This window comes from Chlamydotis macqueenii, chromosome 2, assembly GCF_036417535.1.
Source record: "Chlamydotis macqueenii isolate bChlMac1 chromosome 2, bChlMac1.mat, whole genome shotgun sequence".
Classification (NCBI taxonomy): domain Eukaryota; kingdom Metazoa; phylum Chordata; class Aves; order Otidiformes; family Otididae; genus Chlamydotis; species Chlamydotis macqueenii.
The window spans coordinates 92,612,062-92,629,007 of NC_141557.1; the positions used below are offsets into that span (position 1 = coordinate 92,612,062).

At 39.2% G+C, this 16,946-nt stretch overlaps 1 protein-coding gene across 6 annotated transcripts in view; it reads left to right on the forward strand.

The window, feature by feature from the left end:
- The first annotated feature begins 2,799 nt into the window (after positions 1-2,799).
- Positions 2,800-16,946, forward strand: part of RPRD1A (regulation of nuclear pre-mRNA domain containing 1A) — a 45,344-nt gene continuing 31,197 nt past the window's right edge. For 2 of the 6 annotated variants that reach the window (XM_010124288.2, XM_086740434.1), the window contains exons 1-6: positions 2,800-3,131; positions 13,552-13,681; positions 14,401-14,507; positions 14,587-14,681; positions 15,651-15,777; positions 15,876-16,051. In XM_010124288.2, the coding sequence (XP_010122590.2) occupies positions 2,981-3,131; positions 13,552-13,681; positions 14,401-14,507; positions 14,587-14,681; positions 15,651-15,777; positions 15,876-16,051 (786 nt within the window). In that variant the 5' untranslated portion in view covers positions 2,800-2,980. Of the gene's footprint in view, positions 3,132-13,551; positions 13,682-14,400; positions 14,508-14,586; positions 14,682-15,650; positions 15,778-15,875; positions 16,052-16,207; positions 16,241-16,946 lie in introns of all 6 variants that reach the window. The other 4 variants (XM_086740438.1, XM_086740436.1, XM_086740437.1 and 1 more) reach the window with 3 other exon arrangements.

The following is a 16,946-nucleotide window of genomic DNA, read 5'->3' on the forward strand; positions in this document are numbered from 1 at the left end:
GCATGGGGCTTCTTTCTCCAGGAGCAGGAGAAAACAGTGAAATACCGCTAACCCACGGTTGTCAGATAGAAAGGAAGCAATGCAGAATTTTCATCTGGAGATCAGAGGAAAGATGTTATTATGGTTTGAACACAGGAATGGGTGGGAGAAAACTTGCCATCTGTTGCCAACTCCGACCCTGTGGACGTGGGTGAGTTTTTTACAGGCAAGTGAACGCATGAATTGTTTCTGAATGAAAGCTGAGGTGTTTAAACCTCTGCAGCAAACAAACCCTCCATTGTGAATACTTCCTATCTGAGAGCCACTTCACTTCGAGTAAGCCTTGTGGTAAATTTCCGTTCACTGACTGGATAAGCACAGTTTTTAAGATTAGATTACTGATGTAAACACTTACGATTACAAATTAAAAATGTGCTATAAAGATTTATGGGGAAAGTAAAATCTCAATTTTGCCGTATATTATATTATACGCTATATTATTCACAGTTGACAAATCACTCTCTCAGTATTTAAATATATTTATTTACAGAACAAATACCTATCTCAGAGGATTTATTCTTGTTTGTAAAATGTTCTGAGAATCTGACATGAAAGATGCAGATGAAGCAGTAGGAAACATTTCTTCAATCATTACTAATATTCTCTACCAGTTTCCTGCTATTTTTCCTTATCTTTCCTACTTTAACTTCTGAATGTCACTGTTTGTTGCTAGATACTTTTAAATCCAGTCTTGTATGAGAGAAATTAGATTAGAAATTAGGAAAAAATTTTTTACGATGTGAGTTATAGAACACTGGAACAGGTTGCCCAGAAAGGTGGTGGAGGCCCCATCCCTGGAAACGTTCAAGGCCAGGCTGGATGAGGCTCTGAGCAACCTGATCTAGTCAGGGATGTCCCTGCTCCTTGCAGGGGGGTTGGACTAGATGACCTTTGAAGGTCCCTTCCAACCCTAACCATTCTATGATTCTATGAAATGTTTTTTTTTCCATAGTTTCCCACAAGTTTCTCCTGCTAACATCAGAATATATGGTAAAAATGGTATTTGAATGTTACTTACTAGGTTATCATTCATATTTCGTTTTTCTAATGCTTGCATCTGTGTTAGCTCTGTCTTAATTTTAGTTCACTAGCCAGTTCGACTTAATGCCAGAGTGTCCTCTGCTGTACATAGCAAAAATAGCAATGTATTACAGGTTCTTCCATTCATGATGATCAAAATGCAGTGAATTGATAGAAAATAAGACTCTCTAGGTATCTGTGTAGCTTCTCACTTGAATTTCCCTGTCAAAGCATTTTTGCAAAATCCTTTCTAGTTTCCAAAAATCATCCATGCCACAGATGACTTTGTAAATAGAATTCACATTAAAACCTCCTGTCACACCTTGCCCTCCTCAATGTTTTGTGTTTAAAGCGAAGATTTCACTAAGAACCAATATTAAAAAAAATTGCCTGTAAACAATCCTCTTGGACATCTCTGAATGTCAGGCAAACTTTTGAAAAGTTTTAAAAATATAGACTTTTTTTTTCTTAACTAGCTTTCTGCTGTTTGGTGAGGACAAACTGGATGTGTGAAAGGTTACAGGAATCCTCTTTTTTAAGAGTGGATACTTACCCATTGCCAGGATGTCCCAAGAGTAAGGTACAGGTATATTTTTTCTAATTAATACATACATAATTTTATAGAAATATTATCTGAGAAAGACATTATCTGCAGTCATAATGTTTAGCTACAGAAATAGGATTTGAGATAGACCTGTAGGAGTCAAGGTCTGTAGCTCTCTGAAAACGTCAGTTGCTTGATAATGTTCAAAATAAGAAGCGATGTCATGTGGTTTTTAGAAGAGCAGTAGGAAGGCTAGAAATGCTGACGGTAAGACTAGAAATGCTACTCATGTTCAGCAGTCTAGAGCACCTGCCATGCAAGGGGAACTGACTTGTATCCTTCAGCTTGAAAAATCATGTTAGATAATACAATACAAATTCTATGAAAGACTCCAAAGGAGGTGAGCAGACAACCGTTGTTATTAACTATTTCCACTACAACAGGAGTAGCAAGCATCCAATAAAGCTTTAAGGGAACAGGTTTGAAACAACTGAGAGGAAACACTTCTGCACATCATCTTGTCATTGAACAGTGGAATTTTGACACAATACCGTCAATGCCAGAAATAAAAAAAAAAAAGAAAAAAAAAAAGAAGAGATAGCTTTTAAAAACGAGACCAGACAAGTTTGTGGAGTACGTGTCCATCTGAAAATATGAAATACTACGCACCCCTGTGTCATGGTAAGTTCCTCACCCTGCTAGGTGAAAGAAACTGGTAGGCCTGGGTTGGCTTAGGGCCTTATTTGTGCCTGGTTTTTTATGTTATTTCCCGGGGCAAAATACTGTTATAGCTGGAGGGGTTTTTTTCAGTAACGACCCCTAACTCCGTGTCCGCTCACCGCATCCTACAGCCTCCCAGGGCTCATTAGCAAACCTCTCCAAAGACACTCGGGAAGGCACGGCTGCTGCTAAAACACTTCCAGGCACCCCAGCCACCCTCTGTCCGCCCGGCCGCTGACCCAGAGCCAACATCCACCTCCGGCCCGGCCCGGCCCGGCCCGGCCCGGCCCCGCTGCCCCGGCCACGCCCACCGGCCCTAACGGCCGCGCCCTGCGGGCCGCGCGCGAGGGCTGCTGGGAGGGGCGGGAGGGCGGTGCGCGCGCTCCAAGGGCAGGCGCCCTGTACCCACCCCCGCCTCCGCGCTCCCCGCTGCCGGAAGTGAGGAAAGGAGGAGAAGGGGGGCGGGGCCGGGCGGCTCTCCGGGAGGCTCGGCTGCCGCCATTTTGTCAGCGGCGGGCTGCCGGGGCGCACGGAAGTGGCGGTCGCCGAGGCGGGAAGGGACGGGGCTCGCCCGGCTCCTCCCCCGCTGGGGCGGAGAGACGGGGACTGAACGCGGCCCAGCCGGGGCGGCGGGGCCGAGCAGAGCGCGTCCCGGCTATGTCGGCGTTCTCGGAGACGGCGCTGGAGCGGAAGCTGTCGGAGCTGAGCAACTCGCAGCAGAGCGTACAGACCCTGAGCCTGTGGCTCATCCACCACCGCAAGCACTCGGCGCTCATCGTCAATGTTTGGGAGCGGGAGCTGCGAAAAGGTGAGGCTGGCAGGGCCGCCGCCGGGCCTTTTCCCGCCCTCGGCTGCCGGGTGGGGCCTTCCTCGGGGGCGGCGGGTTTGGGGGAGGTCTCCGTAGGAGGAGGCCGCCCTTGGCTGTGCAGCTGCTGAGGGGAGGATGGCTGGGCTTCTTGGCCTACCGAGCTGGGGATGGAGAGGGAGAGAGGGCGGGCTCGCCTGGGGGAAGCGGGACTCTTGGGGCAAGTGTTAAACCTCAGCTTTCAGTTTCTTGATGGCTGTGGGCTCAGAGGTCCTTATCTCCCTTCTTTTTTTTCTCCATTCCACTGGCTCTTTTCTCCTCCTCCCTCCCCAATTCCCCCTTCCTCCCTCAGTGAGACGCCTCTGCGGAGGCTGCTTCTCATGTTTTACTCGCCTTCTTTGTGGAAGGAGAGAGGAAAGTGGGAAAAGGGAAGGAAGGCGTTAAGCACGGCGTTTTGGGCTTTTTGTTCCAATACTGGTAGTTATCCCTCTACTAAGACGACCATTTTCAGGCACTATTTTTCATTGTCTATAACGATGGATAGCTGTAATACTATTTGAGTTTCTTGAAACAGTGACTTTATCCACTTATGCCAGCAACTGGCCTTGTAGGGCAACTAAAGTTGGAAATACACTGGATGAGGAGCAATTTAATTTGTCCAAAGTGGTTTTTTTTACTTCCTGTATTTGCCAGATGGCTAATACTGATGTTAGCATGGTAAAAATGTCTGTTTCTTTACCTGTATTGAGTATTTGATGTTGACTGTGCAGATTTAGATTCTTATGTGGCTTTCCTTTTAATAGGAAAAAAAACTTGCAGCTATAAGCAGTGGTTCAGGGACTGAAAGGCAGAAATGGCTTGTGAAGTTTTAATTGACCTGACTGGCAAATAATTTGATCTTAAGTTGACTCACTTAAGAAAAAGAAAAATAACTTGCTACAACTCTACCTTGCTCTAGGAAATGTTACTGTCTTCCAGTAGCTTCCTTTGGAGCCCCATTAATAAGTGGATTTTTCATGGGAAGAGTAGAAGGCTAGATTTTTCAAGTGGAAAGAAAAAATAATGCTAAACCATTACAGGACTTATGAAAGAGAAACCACTCCACTTTCTTGCAACTAAGAGGAATAGTTGACTTGCAGAAATGATGTATAATGGCATACAAAGAGTGTATGGCTGGATCACAACTACCTCTTGGTTAGGCGGCATAACTTCATAGCAAATGGATTCAACCACCCTTAAAATAAAAATCTTGAGTATGAAGTAATACTAAACTTTATGGTATAGTATAGAAATATGTTCCTGTAAACTCTATAGGTTTTCACTTGGCTATTGTGTTTTAGTTTAAAATAAACTTTTTGTGTGAAATGTTATCTTTTGAATGTTCAAACATGAATTAAATATTTTTTTTCTGTTGCCTAAAGAAAGATGTATTTGGTGGCATATTTCATCTTATGAGATAAACATATTTTCATTGCATGTTTGTTTCTTGTTCTGAGAACAAAAGAATGGATGTCTCATCTGAATCTGAAACATTTTGTGTTTCTAGGCCTTCTAAACAAACAACTTGAATGATTGATGTCCTGAGTATCAGAAAGGTATCTTAAACTAACTGGCATGCAGCTAGAGTTTTGATTGCCTGTCTTAATTAACATGCACAGTACCAGTTCATAATAATGTATAATATTAATGGTCAATCCTTAACTTTAATTTTAGTGTAATTTTCCTGTTGTGATCTTTGACAAATTAGAGAAATGAGATGTTAGACACAAGGGCTATGTGTTTGAAACTGACATTGAGGGACAAGGATAATGATGATCTTAAGAAATCATGAGAATACTTTGCTTTTTCTCAGCTTCCAGTGTCTAACTTCCACTTTTAAGCTGTTTTGAGGATGTAGCTCAGGAGCTTCGGATGAGCATAGCTGCTATAATTGCTTTTTATCTTCGGTTTGTTGAATTTATTGTCCAGCTTTTGCTGCTTCAAAGTAAGATTTTTTTTCTTGTGACCTCTTTTTGGAAGCCAGCCTCCGTGGGTCTGTGGAAAGCGTGTGATAATCTACCCCCAGTAGGAGTAGCTTAGTTGCCTTTGAGGTCCTGCTCCTTTTCTTCTGGGCTTTTAGGCCTTGTGTTCCTCTACCGCTTCATTTGAAGCGAGCATGCTTAAGATACATGGGATGTATTTTAATTTTCAATCTCTGATAATACTACCTGAGCTTCATGAATGTTGGCTTACATTTATCCAGTACTAACTTTCTGCTAATTGCAGCACAGAATTGTAAGACAGTCCCGAATCCCCAAAGGGTGGATTTAGTGGTCTGAACAGACAGTGTGTGGAAAATGGGAAGGAAAACTAGTATGCTGTGGTGAAGTGACTTGCATAAAACATCACAAAGCATAACACTGGCAATGAGGCCATAAATAGAGTAAGTTTAAGGCTCCTGATTTGCCTGCTATCTGAGCTGTAGAAACATGATTTCCTTCCTGCCTGAGAAGAAAGTGATCTCTGGGGAATATGCATGCAAAAATTATTGGCATTGTCTGCTGCTATTGCTAGGTAGTAGTGTGCTGGAACTGAAGATTAAACCTTGCCTTCTAAATTTTATATCCTTTCATTGTATCCTTTTTTATAGTCATTCACATCTGCAGACCTTCCTTCCAACCTGCTGCCTTTTAGCTTTGTGGAACATTGTATAACCGAGTTGAACGCAATACAGTGTGATACTACATTTTTTCTGGATGCTTTCAGTTTTAGTAAAAGATCCCTTGTGCCAGATTGACTTGCATGAACCTTTCTGAAGATGTCTTTATATACTTACAAAAACAAGTGCTAGGATCACAGCTCTTCTGTTCCGAAATGTTTGGTTCTGATTCTTTTGTTTTTAAAATAGTCATTGTCTTTATATCGTGTTGGAGTAGAAGTAAAGAGGCAGCTTTTCAAATGTGGATATAACTTAAGCCACATAAAATCTTAGTCCCTTTCTGTTTATTTGGATTCATTGGTAGTGTTCAGGTCCCATATTAGGGCACCTCTACAGATCATTGTTTCTGTATACCTTCATCTACAGGTTTTCTATAGTTGAACTTTCATTGATTCTCTTGATGAATTCTTGCACTTACTTGGAGAATGGTCAAAACTTGCATGTCTTTGTCATAACTTGAAGCAGTTACCTAACACTGTATTTGTCTTGCTGAACTCCAGTGTTGCTCAAGTTGTATCAAGACAGTTGTAACTGACTACTACAGGAGTATGTATATACACTTTTTCCTAATACTACCATAGCTTTTATATGTGGTTCTTAAAATACTGGCGTGTAGGATTCATAGGGTCATCCTTAGAAATAATAAAAAATTGGAGGAAACCTGGTATAATGTGTTCTGGAGTTGACTGCATTGTGAAAGTACTAGTAACTCTGAATTGTCCAGACACTGCTATTTAACTGTCACAAATGTTTAAGCAAAGGATGTCGTCTTATACAACCACTAGTTTGATGAAATTATGATACGGAGTTGCATATTATATGCTTCAAGAGACTGTAGATACATGCTGTTTCATGAATGACCTCAAATATGTGCTAATGAAAAATGTATGAATGGACTGTGCCACCAGGGTGGGGCTGCTGCAGAGCTGGTGCTCTACCTAGAGTGTTAACTATTCCTGATTTTTCCATCTCTGCAAAACTACTCAGGTGTCACTCCAGGTACTCCACACTTCAGAGTATGTAGTGGGTTTTTTCACTATCTATTACTGTGATTAGTGGAGAATAGATTCTGTAGTTCATTGATGAGTAAAATTACGAAAAAAGATGAATAGAGTACTTTTCATTACAGTTTCATTTAAGTTAAATAACAAAGATTTCTCCTGTTTTGACAGATAAGCAGAGGTCTACAATGACAACAGAACAGCTCCTTTTCCACTCTGCTGTTGGTTAAATCTCTTTCAATATTTCTGATACTTTTTTTTTGCTGACAGTATCTTGTGCTATGCTGCTGATGAAAATCCACCCAAACGAATAACTAGTTTTGACATAGATGAGCTGGTGCGGGCACAAAGGAGACTGTGGGGATAGTATCACCCCTCTAGGCCGCAGCCTGTGTTAGCACTGGCTTATGCTGATCATGAGTCTGCATTCTTTTGAATTTCATATGTGAATTATGGAATAAATAATTTGATGGGGAAGTTACTCTTTCAGTACTTCATTTGTAGTAAATGCCTTACTAATGTGAGAATGTCTCACAGTTTGGATTTTTGTTGTAGAAAAGTGTGGCTTTTTTATTTTGATACTTGTGATATGGCAGCTTCATGATTGCTTTGAAGTAACTTCCGTGGATTAACTTTTGAGATAATGTTGCCACAAAACCTAATTATTTTACAGTGACCTTTAGGGAGAATTTTCTGAAGGCTTTAAAAATGTGCTCTGAGGAAAATGATCCTACTTCAGCTAGACTTCAGATATATGTAATATAACACTCAAGTAGTTAGTTACTTAGTAGTTGTAAGCTTGGTCAGTATTTAAGTAGTTAAGTAGCACTAATTAATGAACTGTAATGTCAATATATCAGTCATTCCCAAAATGCAACTGATGAGCCTGTTAAAACTATTTGGTTTTGTGTGTCCATAAAGGGATTGACTTACAGGGGTTGTTTGTTTTTTTTTTTTAAACTAGTGTCATTACACATGCAATTTTATTATGTAAGCCTGCAGCCACAGAGTGGCTGCTGAGAAAACCCTTAGCCACCTGCTTGAAGAGGCTCTTCTGAGATGGAGGCTGTTGAGGCTTACTTTTTTGTTATTTGCAGGTATGTTCTCTTGCCTACTTCTCTGGCTCCCTAATTTCAAGATTCTCTGTAACTGTAGGGGTTTGTTGTTTGTTTGTGTGTTTTGTTTTGAAATGAAAAATTCAATTCCATAGTTCAGAGTGTCAGCCTTCAAGGGTAAATAGTAAGCACTTGTTGAGTAGACTCCATGTGATATTTGCTGTACTAGGTTAAAATGTGTTCTGTTTAAAAGGGGAAAAAAAAATCTTTAAATGTTTGGGTTTGGTTATATGAGAGCTTTTATTTCAAGCTGCAGTTAGTTGTCTGTAATATCTTCTTTTCCTGTCAACTTGTTCTCTGTTAGCTTTTCCAAACCCAACTCTATCACTTCTTAGGTATTTACATCCTAGTGATATTTTAGTAGTTGTCACGTTGTATCTTCAAACCTAGTTGCAGATTCAGGTATCTGTTTCCTCAGAGCCTGACATGGCATCTCATAGATTAGTCAGTCTCAGAAATTGATGCTGAGCACTGCCTACTTCCCCCCCCACCATCCCCCAGCGCTTGACCTCTTCTTTTGGCTGTCATCCCACCTGTGTCACACTGATTGTGTTCGCTGCAAAGCTTATCCAGGTTAGCAGAGCCATTGTGTGTCATCTTTTAGGGAGCTACAGTTGTGTAAGTACATCTGAGCTGCTACAGAGGGACATATTTTTAGCACTTGACTCTGCCAGTTTACCTGCTGTGCCAATTTATTATACTTGAACTTCTTTTTTGGTTTGGGGTGTTGAAGTCATTCACTGGTATAAGAAGCAACTATTTTTGCTTATTTATGGCTGTTTGTCTACAGCTTCTACTGCTGGGACATATGCCAGTGTTTGGGTCCTCAGTCATTATAGCTGTTGGCATTGATGCAATACATTTTTCTGAAGCTAGTGGCTGTTGTGGCAGTTACTCAGTGCTGCTGAAAATTGGAAGTTAGCGGATTTTAGTAGGCAAATTGAGGAGGCCTGGCAATGTTGAACCCAGACTTGAAAGTTGTACTGCATCTGAATGACTCTGATACTCGGTCAACTGCTTTGGAGCAGAACTACAGCCAAAAGTGGTGGAGATAATTTGTGACCAACTTTCTTGCATCTTTGTGGTAGTTTGGTGCTGATGGCCTCTTTCCTGGCAGTGGCTGTATGTTGTATTCCCTTTGTCTGCTAGCCTCCAAAGTCAAGATACTTGGACCCTCAAGCCTTGAATGCACGTTCTGTGGGCAATCTCATTCCCCTCTCTGAAAAGGAAAGACATCAGTTCTGAAACCTTGGTAAAATTCACCAGGAGCATCGGGTGACTATGCAATGTTGAACAGTTAATTGAACTTTTTCATTGCAGAAGGTTAATGAATTTTAAGATTAAGTGCTACTTGTACGACATACCTTTTATGGGTTATATTACCTTTGGATTGTCCTTTCTGGTGGTAGCCTCTCAAGTATACTTTCAGTCATGTTACCAAAGATGCTGCACTTAATCAGCTTGCAGAAGAAGTCGAGTTGGCTCTCAGTGTGAAGGGTCAATGATCTTGCACTCAAGTTTCAGTGCTGCTTGACTTAAAAAAGAGTAGTTGAATCTTGTAATAAAAAGCTTGAAAGCTTGTCGGATATTTACAGAGATGTCATGTAACTTCTCATGCAATGGTGTGAAGCATGCTGTGACAAAGGAAGTGTCCCAGAGATTTTGAGAGGAGTGCTGACACACATACTCTGCTGAATGTATGTAGACTAACATAATTCAAAAGCAGTTAAGCCAAATCTTTATTTGAGTTCATATTAGAGAACTTTAGCAGCACTGAAGAGTGTTATTTTTCTAACTGTTGTGGAATTTTAACCTACTAACGCTCATTTTCTCAAAACCTCTTGTTAAATTAGATTTTAATTCAAGGGCATAGCAGAGCCGACCTGTAGAAGGCTAAAGCCTGCTGTAACATTTTCAGGTGGGTCAATAGTCTACACACTTGTAGTGGGATGTAAGTGAAATCCCTTATGCCTGTGTGTTTCTCTGTAGTTTCTTCCCTTAGCTCTAGGGAAGAGATGTAGAACTGCATGAAACTAACGGACATGTTTCTAGCAGTCTTCATGGGAGCTCAGTTACCAATGTGGGGACATAAACCTGGAAAGACAAATATGGGTGATTATGCTGGCTTTGGTTGTTAACCTCAGTGAACATACATGCTTATTGCCTTACAAAGTAAAATACTAGAGTTTCTTGCAAAAAAAGTGGTGGCTCTTCAGTGTTAGAGTTCTCCAAGTATTATGGACTCAGGCATACGGTGTCAGGGCACCTATATTGGACTGGTAGAGAGCTAGGAATACTCAGGCCAGACTAACAAGTATACATTCTTAATAATTACAGATTGCTGAAAACTAAGACTTGATAATGAGAATGCTGAGTCTCCCCTCCATAGATGTTCTATTGCACTAGTTGCAGGTGAAGTACCATGAATACCTGCAGAGTATTCATTGGCATTTGAATGTCAGTTACATTTTTTTTGGACAGGCTTAGTTGCAGTTGCAAGGTGCCAATCTCAGTTAGTTTCATTGTGGATGCTTTAAGAGTAATCTGCTTAATGTGACGCTTATGCCAGCCAACACTGTTAACCTGTTAAATAATTTCAGAATCCAGTCCACTTCAGGGAGCTGCTTTGGTGACTTCTTTGGTGGGTAAATGTTAAATCTAACAGAAACAAGCAAAAGTTATGTGAACACTGTATAGAGCTTCTGAAAAGATGAGTCACTCCAACATGGATGCTTTCTCAGCAGTTTTGTCTTTGCAGACTGTACTGTTAGTGTACCAGAGATACTGTGGGCTAGCTGCTACAGCTGACACTCTACACTCTGGCAGTATGTGCCCTTCAGATTCTTCTTTAACCTAAGATCATATCTTTTTTGGTTCATTTTCTTCTGACAGTAAGAGTGCCTTTTGCTAATAGCCTTGCCAGGCATTGAAGACACTTTTTAGTTTAAATAGTATAATTGTTCTTTGATCCATTTGGGTGTTCTGAGGTATATCAAAGCCCAGGGCTGAAAAGTTAATGTCACTACTACTGAACAGAGATGCTTTGAACAGATTATTTTTTAATTATTTATTTAAATTTATTTATTTTTTTAGAACAGTTCTATAGGGTCTGGAATTTAGTTTTGTATTTAATACTTCAGTAGGTAATGTAGTTGTATTAGCAATAGAACACTTAGGGTTTTTTTCAGCTCAGAGTTGTCAGCCTCAGTTGCTAAAGATTACATTGCACTTCAATCCCTTGTGTAAGGCAGAGTGGTAGCAGGCCAGTATGTAGTGCCTGAAGAGTTGTGAAGTGAAAGGGAACACTGCTTGAGAGCAGGCATAATTTTTAGCTTTGGAATTTTGCACAGAGTATTCTTACAGGAAGAGGAATTAAATGTTACTTCACGATATTCTTTGTGAACATAAGGGTAGAATATTAGTTGAATTTCTAACCAAAGCCACAGATAGCTTAATAATATTTTGAGGATTTTTGTTCATTAAATGCAGCTTTGATTCTGTTGAATTGTAGTAGTAAGCTGAAAAGCTAATACTAGAGGAAATAAGCTTGAACGTAACTTTCTGGGGTTTAGCATACTTTTACAACCAAAGAACAGATGAAGTCTAGGCTTTGTGAGAATCAATGTCATCTGACTTCATGGCACTGCATATGTCTCCTGTCTTTACCAACTCAGATGATTTGGTTACTTGTTGGAAACAAGGAGGTTGAGGTCTGTCATAAGTGAATTACATCACTGAGCATTAAAATGCTACTTTCTTTAATGTGAAATGGATGGACAAGGGCCTATCCTGCATGCAGTTCAGAAGATGTAGTATGGGGAACATTCTGCTTCATTAGATTTTGAGTCCTAATTCTGGACTCATTTAAGAAAAGGAGAGGGCAGGTTCAACTTTGGTAAACACTAGTTAATTTTGGTGCATGCGTGAGACAAGACCTGTTTTCTAAGATTCTCTCTTTGAATGATTCAAAGCTTTCTATGTGTCAGAACTATGATTTACCTGAAATATAGATAGAAGATATGTTGTTAGTCAGTTTTTAATATAGAAATTAAGTAGCATAAGTCTATACAATCTACATTTTAGTTTAGCCAGATTTTGACCCAAATAAATGAATTTCCTGGGCGTTTCCATGTTGTGAGTTCACTGCTTGGAGCAGACTCTTAATAGATCCACCTTGTGTCCAGCACTTACAAACAAATTCTTCTTTTGCCACTTTTTAGTTCGTCTTGATTCTAAGAGATAAGTGCATTATTTACTTTTAATGCAGGGTTTTTTTCCCACAACTTAATCCAGAAGTCTTTCATTGGATAAGTCTGTCCAAGAGGATGGGAAAAATTCAGTACTCCAAGGAGAAATCCTTCAAAGGAATTTTTCTATAGTGCAGAATTTATTCTCAAAAACATTTCCTTAGACTAGAAGTATATTAACATTGAATTTTCTATTTGTATGTGAGGGTCATAGCTCTACATGTTTGAGGTGTTGGGGTGGAAATTAACAAAATCAAATCACATTGGGAGCTAAGCAAGAGTTTTAAGAAGTCCTAGACTGGCTTTACCACAGTGCTGCTTTCCTCAGGAAGGCAGAGAAAACTTAAATCTTGTCTTTCAAGAGAAACCTGTTTTTAAAGTCACAGCATATATACTGAGTCTATATGGTGGTAATGGATATTGAAAGTTTTTCTGGTGTTAAGACAAGGTTAGAAGTGTTACAATAAGAGCTGCAGCTCTGAGAAACCTATAGACTAATGAAGATTAGATGAAGGATGATGGTAAATGAAAATACCTGAGTAGGAACACTTAGAAAACATGGAATAGATTTTCAAAAGCAACTTGTAAATTGGAAGCTTGTAATCAATTGCACGTTAATGGGAACGGGCTAAAAATGCGTAAGACACCTGGAGAAGAGATACACCACAGCAGCCTAAGAGTGATTTTTTTTTTTAAAAAAAAATGTTTATATATATATATTACAGGTGCATGAATGTTTTAATGATTTAGGAGATGAAGGAGGGGAGTATTGTAGTGATATGGAAATGCTGATGAGCGATTGACTGTTCAGTTTGCTCAAATACAAGAATGAGGAGTGGTTATGTAATACTGGGTGACATTAAAACCAGAAGGAGGAGGGTTCTTCACGTGAATGACTGTGAATCTGTGAACGTCTTTGTCAGAGGACTTAATGATATAAGGAATTTATGCGGGCTCAAAAGGAAGCTGAAGTGTGTGGAAGAAATCTATGAACATTGCGAAACAGACAAATTGCATCAGGCTTGGAAAGACATCTGAAAATAGTTGGGGGCTGAAGACCGCTTTGGAATATTATGGGGTTTTGGTTTTATTTATTTTTGGAGATGGGGCTAGAGGGAACTTGTGTCATACTATGAAGAAGGAAGAATCTGAGCAGAGAGTTACAGCAGGAGAGGGAAAAGCCAAAGGGTGACCAAAGTTTTTTCACATTTTTAAATACAAAATTGGAATGAAGTGTTGTAAGCAGTAATGAGAATAAGAAAAACACATTTGACTTTTTTTTTGTTTAGTGTAAGTGTGGATAAATAGGTATTAGTTGGAGGAATTAAAATTTCTAATCTTGTTTGTCACTCTTTTAATTAGCAAAACCAAATAGGAAGCTGACATTCCTGTACTTGGCCAATGATGTCATACAGAACAGCAAAAGGAAAGGACCAGAATTTACGAAAGACTTTGCTCCAGTAATAGTCGAGGCTTTTAAGCATGTTTCAAGGTACAGTAAACTTATGTGCAGTGTCCGTCATACAGTAGTTGAGGAGGATTTAGAGAAGTCCTCCGTTCGTCTCTTCTGACCCAGCTGGTTCTTGTGTGCTATTTCTGTACTTGAAGTCTTGTTAATTTAATGTGTTCAATGTTCTTTCGGTGTTGGGTAGTCTTAGTGCTGTTGGATGAAGTTACATAGTAAATTTGTCTGCATTCAGTCCATTTTGCCTTAAAAAGCTGTTAGTTATACCTTAAATTAAGATTTGCTTTTAGTTTGGATTTATATGCTACAACAGCTGGGTATCTTTCATTACTAGTGTTGTATGATTTGTTTTTTTTCCCAGTGGCCATTCATCTTGTTGCATGAGGATACTAGCCTTGAAACAGAATTATTTTCACGTGGTACACAGCTGTTGAAGCAGCACAAACCTATTTGCAATGTTTGCATAATATGATTACAGACCTACAGATTTATGGGTTGAGCAAGCAAACAGAGGGAATTGGGTGTTGGCTTTTATGTGCTTGCTAAGACAGCAAATGCGAGTTTAAGATTTCTTTAAAACCCGATTCTGTTATTTTCTGAGATTATAATAGTTCTGATACTTTAATATTAGTAAAGTATGCCAAGGTTGTTCCGTGAAAGATAATCTTGTGGCAGTGCTGTACTTTTACCTAGTGCTGATTTTTCCTTTTTTTCTTCTTTTTCTTTTTTTTTTTATCTTGTAACAGTGAGTCTGATGAGAGTTGTAAGAAACATCTTGGCCGAGTGCTCTCTATCTGGGAAGAAAGGTCTGTTTATGAAAATGATGTATTAGAACAACTTAGGCAAGCTTTGTGTAAGTATTTTGCATATGTATGAAGATTCAGTCTCTTTGTTTGCAATATTATTTCTCTGACTCCTCTGTTTTCCTTTAGATGGAGACAGAAAGGTGAGGAAGCGCACATACGACCAGATAAAAGTTGATGAAAATAGCTGTTCTCCTCGAAGTTCTCCCACTGACCCTCCACAGGTAAAAACATGTTTATAGAATTCTGTATTTGTGTATCATTTAATACAGAACTTCTCAGTTATTCTTGTTTTTGAATGGTCTCTGTTTTTCATTCTAATGAGGTACTGTTTCTGAGCAAGAATGACTACACCTGAAACTTTTCTTCACAATACTCTAGGTTAGAAGTGGAGCTAAGAAGTTGAGCATGTTGTAACTTAAGTCAGTTTGACACTAAAGCAGAATGTATGAACTATATATCCAGCTTTGTCAGCATCAGGATTTCGACATTAGTTTCTACAATGTGTTAGATTCTCCTTTGATTTCCAGGGTGGTAACCAGTAACATGTTCATTAGAATAAGGCTGTTATCAGTTTATCAATAAAATATTTCTCAATGTTGGAATCATGGTGATGGTTGGGAAAAGTTCTTGTCTACATTACATTGTTATGGCTTTTATAATTCTTGGGGATTTTTTGTTATGGTACTGCCCCATCTCCAAAGGCTTTTTGTTATGACAAGGAATGACTGTCCTCAAATGCTAACAATTTAGTATGTTTCTCTATAACAGACATCTGGGCTTCTCTGAACATCAGCCCTACTTCCAAAAGAAGTGCACTGATCTAGTCTAATGCAATAGTGAAACAAAACTACAAGAAAAATTTTTAAAATGTGTAGTGAAATGAAAGGTACTATAAAGTAATCACTGCTGTCAAAAACAAGTCTTATAAGTAGTCCTATACCAAGAATTTAAATGAAAAATCTATTTTAGGAAGGTGACCTTTCAAACTAGGGACACTGCAATGTTGTTCTGAGAATGAATGGCTTAGTTTTGTTTTCGGTCTAACAGGGGATAGAGTGTTGCTATAATGCTAATGTTATAAATGCTTTAAAAGTTACTGTCAAATTGATTCCATAAGCTTATTGTGAAATACTGTTTTGTACAGGATCTGTTTGTTTAAACTAGTTCTCAATCTGGCATGTTTTTTTCAGACCACAGATCTCATTAGAGCGTTACAGGAACTAGAAAACGCTGCCTCAGGGGATGCAGCAGTTCATCAGAGAATAGCTTCTTTGCCTATAGAGGTCCAAGATGTGTCCTTGTTAGACAGAATAACAGGTGAGGGTTTGCGATCCAGTGACTGAGGTGCTGTTCTGAGAACTTACCAGTATATAATGAAAGCATGCTTTACTTGTTTTTCTCTGCTTTCTTTTTAGATAAGGAATCTGGAGAGCAACTTTCCAAAATGGTAGATGATGCATGTATGTTGCTGGCGGATTACAATGGCAGGTTGGCAGCTGAAATAGATGATAGAAAACAGCTAACTCGAATGTTGTCAGACTTTCTCCGATGTCAAAAAGAATTCCTTGCAGAGAAAGAACATAAGCTGGAAGTGCGTAATGTTTTTAGTCCATTCTTCACTAAAGCTTGTTATTGCAAATGCTTTTAGCTTGCCTAAACAAATATTCTCTCCAAAGGTAAATATTTAATTGCCTCTGTTAGGTCTTTGCTTCCAGCACATTCTTAAGATTTTTTTTTTTTGTTCTAGTGTTCTAAATCTATTAAACCAGATCAACATTAGGTAATGTTACAACGATAATCACTTCAGAGTTTGTTTTTCTGGGTTTTAGCCTATTCAGTCTTCATTATATTTACAGACTTAGTTTTACTAGTGCAGATAAAGTCTTATCCCAAGTGGTACGAACTTAATTCTTCATAGAGTAAACCTTTTCTTGTTCTTTTCATTGTTGTAAGTCTTAGTTATGTATTACATTTTTAATAATATCCTTTTTGTGAATAAAATGATCTTTCTGGTAGTTGTAGGTTTGTGAAGCCACTTAAGGGATAAGAATTTAATTTACTGATTTCAGCGCAACTTTTTAACCTGACTCAAGCATCCATTAAACCCAGTAAAATGTGGTTTTAGGTTCTGCAGCCTCTAACACAGGTTAGGAGTATTTGTAGCAGTAGCACCATTAGGACAGGACAAATCATTAATAAAAGAAGGATGCAGAGTGTACTGTTCGTTATCAGTCAACGATCTACTAAGTTATTCCATTCTTCAATATTACCTGTCATCTGTTTTCCTTTCCTACCACACAGTACTGTCAAGCCTCCTGTTGAAAATCTCATGTATCCTAAATAGGTCCATAGTTTCATGTCCATTGCTTTACAAATCCCTTGTCTCAGTTGAGACTTAGGTTCCAGCACTAACGTTGGTATTACAGTAATAGAACTGAAGCTGCATCCTTTTGCAAGGGAGGATAGCTGAACAGTTGCAGTGCCCT